The 12637-nt window shown below is 53.1% G+C and overlaps 6 protein-coding genes across 6 annotated transcripts; 3 read left to right on the plus strand and 3 right to left on the minus strand.

Annotated features, from left to right (window-relative positions):
* Positions 1-131: 131 nt before the first annotated feature.
* Positions 132-1050, plus strand: INS49_004253 (uncharacterized protein; the record flags this gene model as incomplete). Its single annotated transcript, XM_043165043.1, has 2 exons — positions 132-546; positions 662-1050. 2 exons carry the CDS (start codon positions 132-134, stop codon positions 1048-1050), a joined length of 804 nt encoding a protein of 267 aa, XP_043018693.1.
* Positions 1051-2761: 1711 nt separating this feature from the next.
* On the minus strand, positions 2762-3854 carry INS49_004254 (uncharacterized protein; the record flags this gene model as incomplete). Its single annotated transcript, XM_043165044.1, has 2 exons — positions 2762-3519; positions 3575-3854. 2 exons carry the CDS (start codon positions 3852-3854, stop codon positions 2762-2764), a joined length of 1038 nt encoding a protein of 345 aa, XP_043018694.1.
* Positions 3855-7032: 3178 nt separating this feature from the next.
* On the plus strand, positions 7033-7773 carry INS49_004255 (uncharacterized protein; the record flags this gene model as incomplete). Its single annotated transcript, XM_043165045.1, has 3 exons — positions 7033-7200; positions 7341-7481; positions 7594-7773. The coding sequence occupies 3 exons, from the start codon at positions 7033-7035 to the stop codon at positions 7771-7773; spliced, it is 489 nt and encodes a 162-aa protein (XP_043018695.1).
* A 690-nt stretch (positions 7774-8463) lies between these two features.
* Positions 8464-9417, minus strand: INS49_004256 (uncharacterized protein; the record flags this gene model as incomplete). The annotated part of the gene is made up of 3 exons (XM_043165046.1): positions 8464-9011; positions 9073-9128; positions 9398-9417. 3 exons carry the CDS (start codon positions 9415-9417, stop codon positions 8464-8466), a joined length of 624 nt encoding a protein of 207 aa, XP_043018696.1.
* A 325-nt stretch (positions 9418-9742) lies between these two features.
* Positions 9743-10281, minus strand: INS49_004257 (uncharacterized protein; the record flags this gene model as incomplete). Its single annotated transcript, XM_043165047.1, has 2 exons — positions 9743-9844; positions 9895-10281. 2 exons carry the CDS (start codon positions 10279-10281, stop codon positions 9743-9745), a joined length of 489 nt encoding a protein of 162 aa, XP_043018697.1.
* Positions 10282-11681: 1400 nt separating this feature from the next.
* Positions 11682-12557, plus strand: INS49_004258 (uncharacterized protein; the record flags this gene model as incomplete). The annotated part of the gene is made up of 1 exon (XM_043165048.1): positions 11682-12557. The coding sequence occupies one exon, from the start codon at positions 11682-11684 to the stop codon at positions 12555-12557; it is 876 nt and encodes a 291-aa protein (XP_043018698.1).
* Positions 12558-12637: the final 80 nt, after the last annotated feature.

Below are 12637 nucleotides of genomic sequence, written 5' to 3' on the forward strand. Positions count from 1 at the left end.
ACGGCAACCTCGACGGTACTCGCCTCGTCCTCTCTACTTCTCTCCCTCCCTCTTGAAAAGCACTCGCTGGACGGTGAATAGGCAACTGGACTTGCCTAGCGACGCTCATTCACACCCTGCCAATCACCACCATGGCATCACACAAGTACGAGAATGTGCAGCTCGGAGGGGGGCATGAGCACGACCACGACGACTCCAGGTCCAGCACAGAGGTCGAGTCACTGATCGGCGACGAGAAGTCATGGCACGCACACCAGCACGAGCGCGAGAGGAAGTCAAAACGGTCACAGCTCTATAGCATCCTGAGGTCGTCACGGTGGATGCTGGACACCACGCTGCTGCTCATCATCGTCGCCCTGCTGGTGCGCAACGAGATGAAGGAGCCCATGCAGGACCAGTGGCAGCTTCTCGGCGACATGACGGGCGTCGGCCCACGGTTCCCGCAGAAGCTCGCCAGGTTCGAGTACGACACGTCCTACGCGCCCATGAACACGTCCGAGTTCTTCACCAACGAGACTTTGGACAAGTGGAACAACCTGATGCCAAGTATGTCGTCCTGTCTTCTGCCTCAGCGCCTTCGGAGCCCGATGTTCTCTTCTTCCCCTATCAACGTCATCCAATCGGATGCAACATAAAACCAGGCACTAACACCACCGCGCAGAGGGCATGGGCTTCCAATGGGTCAACGACACGCACAAGTACCACGACCTCCCCAAGCCCATCGACTGGTACGAGGGCATGACCGTCTTCACCACCTCCGTCACCCACCAGATCCACTGCCTGTTCGCCATGGCCCAGACCTACTCGGGCCTGTCGTCGGGCCACCCCATCCCGGACGACCACCACTGGCACATGATCCACTGCATCGCCTACATGCGCCAGGCCATCACCTGCGCCGCCGACACCGCCCTCGAGGGCCACGCAACCACCTTCCCCGACGACAACTCGGGCAGCGACGGCTGGGACGCCACACACGTCTGCAAGGACTACGACCAGGTCCTCGAGTACCTCGAGGGCGTCAGGGCTTATGATGACCAGCTGATCTACTGACGTTCCTTTGCTCGGTTGGACCCTCAACGGTCCGGGGGGGGGGGGGTTAAGGATGCAGTACGCCACTTTCCCGCCGGCGTTGATGGTTGGCAGTATATAAACTAATGACATATACGATTATACGAACCTTATGTTGCTGTCATTCATCGCTTCCCCGCATGTGCGCCATCTGGACCGGCAGTTGTGGAGCCATGCTTCGTGAGATTCAAGCTATGGGCAGGTAGCCTGGGTGGTCATCGTGTGTCCGGGTCACACTCATGCCAGAATAACAGTGGTAATATAACTCTAGGTGCATATAATAGTTGGATCACTAAAGAATATAGTACCTAAAAGTAACCTTATTGATAGAATTAAAGTACCTTCTCATAACTGCTTTTACACCCTATCTATTACAGTTCTCCTCGTTGCAAGATACGGTCTTTAAATATGGTCGAAAGTCATATTAGTATTCGCTATTATCAATCACCACGAGATAATTTGAAATATCACTTACGATCAGGACAGATGAATGGAAGTTCGTCGCGGGAAACCTCTCGTGGTGCTTGATGATTACAACCAAGAACTTTGCATTTGCCATGATGTAGGCAGCATTTGTTCCTGGGATCCCTTTCTTTGGCGCAAAACCCCTGCAAGGCATCGCGAGGACCCTGACAAGTATGCTCTTGACAGTAAAGCGACATAACTTTGATGTAACCTTCCATGGCATATACGGTGCGTCTCTGGCACCCTTGAGATCGGCAATGTCTTCCTCTCTGTCCTAAGCCGAGATCTAAATTGCTGGGTATTTCGGGATTGGAGTCTGGGTGCTCGGAGGCCTGATCATCATGCGGCTGCCCGGTCGTCTCTGTCGCCAGCTGGTGTGCGAGATCTTGAGGATCTTTTGGCTCGTCAAATTCTTGACCCCACTCTCCCGTCTGATTCCAGGATTCCTCTCCCGGTTGCCTCCGATTCATCTGAGATTGGGTGAGTTGCACGAAGTAGGCAAGCCTGTCTTCGAGGTTCTCTTGGTGGATAATGTTCAAGATCGTTTCTGGGTCCCCTGCGGCCGCGCGATGGATTCTCACGTATTCGTCTGCCGTGCTTGTCCCAACCTCAGTCGCGTGACTATCTGATTCATTGGCAACAGTTGACAATGTCGGTTGCGCAGGCATGTTCTCCTGTGGCATTTCTCTCGAGGGGCTATCAGCAATACCTACTCCTTCGAAGCCCATAGAGCCCGCAGAAGACGTGTTTGAAACCCGCGCTGAAGAGTCTGATTGGTTATCTTCGGCATCACCTTCCTCGGTAGTAATCCACTTCGCAACGGAGAAAATGGCGAACTTTTCCTGGTGGTCTGCAACATGCCTTTTAAATCTCGCTAGGGAAACAAACAAATTCCTGGGGTCGGTGGTCGCTGCTCGATGATGCCCTTCGGGACGTCTCCTATCGCGAAGGTAGCTGTCCCAGTCACAGAAAGGACATTCACTGGCTGCCAGCTGAGACGGAGTTATGCGTCCATATTGTAAGAGAGCTGATCGCTGCTCACTGGACCAAGTTGGATGTTTGGATGTCAAGTGGCCAGATAAATCATCCTCCGACCTGAAGTCGAGATTACACTGCCTGCACCGGAAGATGGAACGGTGAACTGTCAGTTCATGATCGAACCAGGTATTGCGGTCAACAAACATGGCTGAATCGCAGCCTTGATCGGCGAAGGTGCACACGTATGCTTTCAGATCTCGGTACACGTGGATCCTGTCCCGACGTCAGCGATCTTTCCCGATCGATATTTGTCCATTTCGAGGCTTTCATGGACGACTCGCGGTATGAGAAAAACCATAAAACCATACTTCCATGCCTTTTCCCTTTCAAATCGCTGCACCATACAGCATACTGGACATTCGAACGGCTCTTTGTCTGGGCTCAGGGCAGCAAGTGTCGGCATACGGAGACTGTCGTTGGAACTGAATGAGGTTGATGCCGTTCCCAAGGAGATGGTATCACAGTCCTCCTCAGCCGCCAACGCGCTGATGTCTGCAAGTGGTTTAGGTGGGGCAAAAGTAGATGCTTTGCTGGACAGCGCTGTGGAATCCGGTTCATCCTCGTAAACATCGTCTTCAGCCCCGAGCATGCTTTTGTGATATCCATTGTATATCATAACTTTTCTCCTTTTCACATTTGCTGTTACCAGCCGAGACGCAAGCCATGATGCGGACTCAGTATTGAGCTTTGGGTACTTTTGTTCCACGTGGTCTCTGTCCGCGCCTGCGTAGACAGTGTCTCGCGACCGTAAAAGCGCTCGCTGGAATCGGTCGCGTGTGGTTAGCTTCCTTACCGCGATACCAATGTCAAACAGACCTCGAAGGCATTGTAATACTGTGGCCAAGGAGAGCTTGATGTCGTCCAATTTCAAAGAATCCAGCCCATCCTCGGCGATGGACTCGCCCTCGGCGCTACCTTCATCTCCAAATTCCAGGAATGCTTCTGATACTGCATCCTGATTAGTGTGACCTGAATACCCGTACGAAGGCCTTTTTATACATACAGTCCAGAACTGCTGCTCTGAAGTCGCCCAATTGCTCTTGGATCAAAAGACGGAGCTCTGGACTTTCGGACAATCTCATCTCAAGAGAGAACTGGCTGCGCGGCGATCGCATCGCACCCAAGTCTCCGGTCCAAAGAGTAAATCTATCCAAAAGATCGTGAATAGTCGAGTTTCCCCAAGATCCTTCTTCGTTCGGCAACTGGCGCTCCAAATCGCGCAGCCTGTCTTTGATGTCCCGGCAACGGTCCCTGATATCAGGCGTTTCGTGTGCTGTTGACATTGTAGAAGTCCTTACAAGCGATGGCTGATGAATCTGAAATCTTCGGAATTCATGAACCACCATCGAATCGAAAGGTTGCTAATTCCGTGGATGAAGACCAGCAGAGGAGGCGGGGTTGAGGCGATGGGGACCCTGTACATTCCCAGCCGCAGTCAGCAGTCACCGACTCACCGGTCGACGTATGTGTGGTCGTACAAACATGACGACTGCGTTCTTTTCTGTATCACCTAAATTCTGCATTCGGTTAGTGCTCACCCTACTTCATTTTGAGGCTGTCGACTTCTTTTCAAACCCCGCAGAAAGGAAATCCCTCTTTACCTGTCCTTTGATCTTCATGCAACGCAGCGTTTCAGACGACACATATGCCCACTAGAGCATATCATGTCAGGCTTTGAGATTGCAGGTATTGTTTTGGGCGCCTTCCCCATCGCTCTGGAATTGCTGGCCAAATATCGGCAGGTGGCGCAATGCGTGGACCTATGGCGTCACATTGGCGAACATCATAATCATTGCAAAACCAAACTCGCAGTCCAGAACCTCCAGTATGGTCACCATCTGAAGAAGCTACTGCTTCCCATGGAAAGTATGGATGAACAAGTCATCAAGCAGCTGATGGAGAATCCCACTGGAGACTGTTGGAAAGAAGGGACGATCGCCGATCAGCTGGAGAAACGCCTTGGGGACTCCTATAGTCCTTATATAAGTCTCATGGAAATGTTCCAGAAGAGCCTCTCCAAGATTACTGAGCAGTTGGCTCTAGATATAGGCGAGCTAGGTCAATGGATTGATGCCAGCGTATGCTTTAATCGGTATCCCCGAAACCATTATGGATGTGGACAGTAAAAGGTTGACGTTGCGATTTAGGAACAAAAGACCCCGTCCACGGGAAAGTCTCGTATACAAGCTCGCATACAAGCAGGGTTACGATGGCGGATTTTCAAGATCAGATTCAGCCTGGGAGAAGAAGCTCGCAACTCGAGCCTATTGGAGTTGGAATCGTGCAATGAGGGACTCGCGAAGCTGCTCACAATAAGTGAGGAAGGCGAGCAGCTCACCCAACACAGGTTCTCTGCAAGGAATTCCTCTGCTCACGCAGCCGCATGCCGGTTATGGCTACAAGCGAGGGACTTGTTCCAGGCTCTCTCCAGAGTGTGGGATTGCGACTGCCAGGCGCAGCACTCGACAAAGCTCTTGTTGAAGCATTCAACTGGCAAGGAGCATGATTTCAATATGCTATTTGAGAAAGTGAAGCGATCACAATATGACGTGAAAGAACTTCGAATCGTTACTAGAGCAACACAACCGGATAGTTTCAGCAGTCCTCGAGACAGCGTACCCATTCATGAGCCGGGTCACCGTATCTCCGTCCCTAGAGCATCCGCTCTTCGAAAGACAAATACGAGTGAAAAGGCTGGACCTTCAAAGTCGGTTTTGGACAACCTGAATTATACATACCCTCACTTACTAGCGTCTAGATCACCATCATGGCAGCAAACGCTAAGGTCATTGCCAACCTTGATCCCAGAAACTTCTCCGGGGCGCATTACCAATCTCTGCCAATTTGCGTACGGTCCGGGCGGCGACTCTTGCGGCTACCTACCAGAGGGGGAATACCTCTGCCATCTATACCAAAGAACGAAGGTGCCCTCCAACACGCCAAAGTTCATTACCTTGGATCAGATACTGCGCGGGACAGTCATACAGTTGCCGAGGCCGGAGCAGCGGGTTGCTTTGTCCTTCATTCTCTCGTCGTCGTTCCTTCAGCTAATTGAGTCCCCATGGCTCTCCTCTTCCTGGACAAAATCCGATGTAATCTTTTTTCAAGACCCTTTTCAACCAGGAACATTCCGACTTGATCGGCCATATATGACACTACATCTAGCGCCACCAGGGTGCGTAAACCAGTCCGAGGTAGATCCCAGCGAAGAGGTTCCAATGCTCCTGGAGATGCTTGGGGTTGTGCTCGCAGAGCTAGGCTTCGGAGCGCTCTTGGAGAATCAAGATTGCAGACGTCAGTTTGGACCCATTCTCGACAGGGCTTCGATGAGAGCCTTTGACCTCGTAGCTGCGAGGAAGTGGGGAAGTAATTTGAAAACAGAAGTAGGTGGGAGCTATGCAGACGCAGTGTATTGGTGTTTGGGGGGCTCTGTCTATACATCACATGGGAGTTGGAGACAGGAGATGCTTCAAAGTGTTGTAAGTGTTGTGGAGCAATGCTGCAGTTCGTTTCGGCAGGACTAATCATTGGAGTGAGATACTCCTGCACGCGGTACACGCAAATGCTTTTCTCGAAAATGACTATCGGCCGAGAAATTGTCCCTTTTAATGATATAGCCTCTCTACCCGAGAAAGAAAGGGCAGCTCAAGTCTGAGCCAGCACACATTCGCACAGGAGAGGATTTGGAGCCGGACGAGCTGACCTCTATCAGCCATGCATATCCTCACTTTCCGTAAGACGTGTTCATTAGGGCTCCCACCATTACAGGCGCGTCGACACAAGGGATATGTCCCTTGTAGCATCAGGGGTGACTGGAGGTCTCTTCTCGAATACTGATGGCTAGATGTTGAGTTGGTGGCGGCCAGCGAATACCTGGTATTGTATATTTTTGGGTTTTGATAGACGCACAACTTAGAAGCCTATCTTTTTGTTGCAGGACCAGACACCTTCTCTTTGGCCTGCAGGCGCACTGCATCCTTAGAAAAGCTGGCTTCAGTTTGTTCCCTAGTTGCTAACCGCTAGAATTTTCACACTGGCCAGGTAATGAAACGTGTAAAGGAGTCTTGAGCAATTTGATCATATGGCCTGTCTCCTGTGAATAGCCTCAATCAAAAGTTGGCCGGGTCCTAGACCTCGGGATTCATTCAGGACCAGCTGACGCCAGCTGGTCGGGACACCGGGCACCAGCGGCGCAGCTTGCGTTTCTGGAATCTTCGCCCGGGGGTTCGCCAATCACCGAGGCAGCTTATTAATAGGTGGGAGCTGCACTGAGGGTTTGGGCTAAAGAGCTCAATTACCTGCACCTCAGTTGCTTGCTTGAGTGGGTCGCAGCTCAGCTTAACAGGGTCATTAGCCCAAGTCCCTCCATAACTGACGTCCATACAACCTGTCCGCATTGCCAATACCGGCCATCCCACTCGAGTCCCAAGACCTGCAACGCAGAACAAACGGTGCCCCAAGATGAGCACAGATCTAACGTCGGCGACGGCCTTCTCGCCATCCCTCGAGGCGATCCGGCTAGCGGCCCAGATGTACAACGCGGCCCGCGAGGGAAACAAGCAGGTGCTCGAGGAGGCCATCGCAACGGGTCTGCCGGCGAACCTCACAAACGAGAAGGGCGACACACTGGTGAGTGGACGCAGCTGACGGGCCGCCCCCCTTGAGTGACCGACTCCCGAGTCAGGCAGTCAGCCCCGCACCCGAGGGCGGTCAGCAGCGCTTTGGTTGGGTGCATTTAGCGGAAAGCTGACAGGGCAAGGGGTAACTAGCTCATGCTGGCGGCATACTACGGCCACGCGGACGTGGTCAAGTTCCTCATCCAGAACGGGGCCGACCCCAACAGGCTGAACGACAAGCGCCAGAGCCCAATAGCCGGTGCTGTGTTCAAGAGGCTGGATGATGTCGTAGAGGTAAGAAATTCAAGATCCGGTCTCAATCCACTCGGTACTGTTTTAATGCGATCGCGATGATGACATCGTGGCTGAGCTTCGGCCTAAAATTCCGCGCTGACCTCGTGACCAGGTCCTCCTCGAGGGCGGCGCCGATCCCGACTACGGCACGCCGTCGGCGCTCCAGTGCACCGTCATGTTCAAGCAGGAGGACAAGTGGAGGACAAAGTTCGAGTCCGCTCCGGGCCGGGGCAAGGCCAAGCCCGCTGAGGCCGAGGCCGAGGCGGAGAGGGCGCCTGAGAGGATGAGGTAGAGGCTATCAAAACGGTTCGTCAAGGATTAAGGATTTTGTTTCAGCATTAATAGCATTAATGACATTGAATTTCTCGCGAAACACTAAAAGAGAGCTCTGATGAAGATGACCGAGGATGGGGATTGGGTCCGTCGGAGGGCAAAGTTGCATTCCACGTTGTGTGCTTTCTACAGTACTTACCATGCTCAGTACAAGCGTCTAAACATGCACAGCCAGGAAAACACTGGGCTGAATCACAATAAAACAGATCGCGCGCACCAGGCCAGACTTCATTCTGAATTTACAATAATTGCTCAAGTGCTGCCCTCCGGCTTTGTCCGGTTATATTGTGATAATACCATTCAGTTGTCCAGATCTAATCACCCGCAAACACTCGACAGCGACTAACAAAGCAGGCGAATGGGTCATCTGGGGAGAGAGTATATGGCAGCTCACATGTTCCTGGTGGCCATCATCTAGTTGAAACTGAATAAATTATTTAATACATATGTGGCTGAGTGTTTAGATCTTTGTCGTCTTCTACACCCCACCACATGTAAGATCTATGATACAACCGACAATCCATTTTGACGATGATGATCATGCCACGAGCACATGATTATGACAAAGAAAACATATGAAGAAGAGAAGCATGAGAAGAAAAGTACAAAACGTATCCTCGGGACGTGTACTGACGAAGGAAAACAGACTTTATAGAAGCGCTGCCAGCGCGAAAACAAAGAAGGCGACTCGCATACCACCACTACCCACGAGACCAGGCACGCCAGCAGTGACGACCGGAGGGCGAGACGAGGTCGAGCTCGTGACAGGGGTATTCTTGGCAGGCAACATCGGCTTTGAGGTCAGGCCGGACCTGCTTGGCTCAGTAGACTGCCAAGCGGTGGCACCATACGGCGCGTCTGTAGGTGCGGCGTGCGGGTGTGCCCCAGACCCAGGAGGCGGCGGCTGAGCGACCCCGGCGTGGGGGTCGGCGTCGGCGGTTGACGAGGGTGCTGGGGCCGAGTCTGCGTTGTTGCCGGCCCCCAGGGCGCTGGTGACTTGTACCACTGTCAGGATCTGGGCGGAGACGCCGTTCATGATGGTTTGGATGGTTGTCGGGACTGTGACCACTGTGAAGGTGGTGGAGGGCACGTCTGATTTTCCGTGATTCCCGTTTGAACCGCCTGGCTGAGTGGAGGTTCCCTCTTTCTTGGTGTCACTGCCGCCTTGATTCCTCTGCTGAGAAGTTGACACACTGCCTGTGACGGGTGACACGGTTGTGCTGACGGGGATCCGGGTGGTGATGGGCAGGTTGCTCACAGGGCAGTTGGTAGCTCCAGGCGGGCACCTTGTCAGGGTATACGTAGACGTCGAGTCTGTATTTCATTAGTGGGTTGAATATCACAGGGTAGCAGGTTCTTGCGCTTACAGATCGTGGTAGTTGTCCACTGGGTAGTTGTTCGCTTAGAAGAAGGGGTTGGACGAGGAGTCCCGGTCATTGGGCAGATAGTAGTGGATATGGCGATGGTTGATGTGGCCAGTACCGTGCTAGCAGCTGGGCAGTTTGATTTATCTGGAGCACAAGACGTTATAGTATAGATCGACTTAGTATCTGCGGGTAAGGTTAGCTCCAGATCTGGCCTACTCTACGAATTGTGAGGACATACAGATAGTCGACGTTGTGAAAGAAGTGGTGGAAGCCTTTGCAGGCGCAACACTAGTATTGGTTGATCCAGGTGCAGTCGCAGTAGACTGTTTGTTGGGCGTGACAGTCTGAGTATTCGCAGTGAATGTCCCCGAAGTAATCCCCGAGGACGACGGGTGAACCGACTCCGAGATGGAGGTGTGAGGTGGTGACGACGACGTGGTGGGCTCTATACTTGTGCTTGTCGTGGTAACGTGCGTAGAGCTAGAGACAGAGTTATGAGTGCTGGTGGATGATGTACTGCCGTGGCTTGACGTTGGTGATGACGAAACTGTTGGGGTCACCTCATGGCTTGAGGTTGTGGAGGATGTCAAGTGTGTTGAACCCGAAGAGCCCGAAGGCGAATGGCTGCTGGAGCATCGTGTAGACGTAGTAGGCGGGTACCGACTAGAAGATGGCGTAGACTGTAGCCGGCTGGTTGAGCGCGTCGAGCTTACAGAACTCGAAGACTGGTGACTTGCACCCTGCGACGACGTGGTGATGACAGACGTGCTTGAAGGTGTGCTACTGACATGGGTGCTCGTTGACAAGGTCGGGGGAACAGAGGTCTCGATACAGGAGCAAGCGGCCGAGACTCTGCTGACACGGTCCTCGTCCTTATTTCCGCCACAGTCCTTGAGGTACTTGGGTATTTCTTTGGGGTCGGTGATGGTTTCGCCCAGCCACTTGGCACAGTCTGTTACGGCGGCCTTGCGGTTCTTGCTTTCCATCATCTCGTTATAATACTCATCCCCCGGACAGCCAGGGCCATAGTCCTTGTCCTTGGTGGAGACTGCGACGCTGGCAAGGGCTGCGAGGCTCAGAAACAGTATTGTAGGATGCATAGTAATGAACGGTTGTAATTGTATTACAGTATCTTGTGGCAAAGATGTTTATATGACAGCTGAATGTGATCCTGTCGATAGGGAGATGGTTGATATCGAGCAGCAACCCCTGTGAGCTCTCTTTATATCCAGCTGAGAGTATCAAGATTTGGAGCAAGTCTTTGACTATGAGTAGAGGGTGGATCGACGGGCACGGCACATTGGAATGACATACTTTGCCAGAGACTTGAGAGCGTTGAAGGTCATTGCGGCTGATTCCAGCAGCTCGGCCCGAACATATTAATACCCACAAGTTCGACATCCCGCGACCATCAAGGAGCGAGAGCGGACAAGAACCCCACGCGGAGCCGCCTGGCAGTCATCATAGACGGCTGAGAGAGGTTGTTGCCGTGTCTTGGCTGTACCGTTCCGTGAAGTGCAATTTGATTCTATGTATAGGTGCCGGGTGGTGCCGGCCCGCTCAAAGGAGCAACAATGACAATGAAGAACTAATGAAATCCGTGACGACGAGGTGGTTGTCTCCGGGGATATCAGGACACGGAGGGAGGAGAGCCCGCCCGGCTCATGAATAATGTTTGCTGTCGTGCCCGAGCAGTATGATTATGAAATAGCCTGCCCTTCATTTGAGAGGCCAGATCATTCGGCGGAAGAGCCTAGGGCGTGTTGAATCTAGAATTCTCATTATGCTAATTATACAGAAAGATCATTGTGCGGGCGGCTGTCGTACCAGAACAAAGAGGCACGTGCCGTCCCAAGTCAATGGTATGCGGACAGTTGCGTTAATTGATGTCCATAACTAGATCTGCCGCGGCTGCGTAGCATGAGCTGGTGCTATCCGAATATTGTGGAAGGACATCGGATCTCTTTGTTTATACGGCCTATTTGTTGGAACCGCGCCATTCAACCATGTGGCCCTGATTGTGCAACGGTCCAGCCACGGTCAAGAATAAAATTAGAAGTCTGTAAAACAGCCTTGGATCGTCTAAATTTGGTCGTTGTAGGCTTCCCATTGCGGCACGCAATTAATGGTGTCCGCTACCGTACCCCGCCTAGGCAGGCTCATGATGTCAATTCTCGACGATGCATCGAGAGTTGACGAGACCGAGATCGGCTACTCTACATACAGGCTGTAAGCAAAACAGTCGAAATGTTTGCTGATTTTTTGTTGATTGGATCGTTCAGGTTATGATTTGGCGCATCATGTTCCATTTGACCGCAATCACATGTTCTCCTCAGCTGAGGGGTTCAGGCCGAGAGCGACCTTGGTCTGACAGACGCGTCACGACCTCGGGACACAGGAACTACAAGTAACAGACAACTTTGGCTCATCATCATCAGGAGCGCGGTCGGATTGAGACAATTGCATAAACGATTGCCATACTGAGCACCAGCCCACAGCCATGGCTTCCACCCCGCCGCCCACCGCTCTCTACGAGCCGTCAGCCGAGGGCATCACCGTCATAACCATCAACCGGCCCAAATCCCGCAACGCAGTCAACGCAGCCACGGCACGCCTCCTCGCGGAGGCGTTCCAGAAGTTCGAAAACGACAAGACGCAAAAGGTATGCGTCTTCACCGGCGCAGGGGGCGAGGCCTTCTGCGCGGGGTACGACCTCCACGAAGTCGCCGGCTCGTCCTCCTCACCAGACTCCAACATCGGCCCCAATGCCTTCTCCCGCGTCAAGCGGGTGACGACGACAAACCCAGAGGATCCGCTGGACGACGTCCTCGGCCCCATGGGACCCTCGCGGATGCTCACCTCCAAGCCGGTGATAGCCGCGATATCAGGCCACGCCGTGGCTGGCGGGCTCGAGCTGTCGCTGCTGGCCGACGTGCGCGTGTGCGACACGACTGCCGTGCTGGGGGTGTTTTGCCGGCGGTTCGGGGTTCCGCTCATCGATGGCGGGACCGTCCGGCTGCCCAAGATTGTTGGGCTCGGCCGGGCGCTGGACATGATTCTGACCGGACGGCCGGTTGATGCGCAGGAGGCCTTGGGAATGGGGCTCGCGAACCGCGTTGTCGAGAAGGGCAAGGCGGTGGAGGAGGCGATGGCTCTGGCGAGGAGCTTGTTGACATTCCCACAGGAGTGCATGAACCTTGATAGGCAGTCGGCGTACTACAGCACGTTTGAGGCGTCGAGTTTGAAGGACGCATTGAGGTTTGAGCATGACGCTGGCGTTGAGGTTGTGGCCAAGGAGAGTGTCCAAGGGGCAGCCAGATTCCACAAGGGTCAGGGCCGAGGTGGAGCGTTCGAACCGGTCAAGGGAAAATTGTAGTTAATGGGTCTTTCAGGCGTTTGTGTCTTGTGTTAAAAGCAGATTGTCAATGTACGAATCATACTGGATAATTCTATGAG

The sequence above is a fragment of the Diaporthe citri genome (genome assembly GCF_014595645.1).
Source record: "Diaporthe citri strain NFHF-8-4 chromosome Unknown scaffold_11, whole genome shotgun sequence".
Classification (NCBI taxonomy): Eukaryota; Fungi; Ascomycota; class Sordariomycetes; order Diaporthales; family Diaporthaceae; genus Diaporthe; species Diaporthe citri.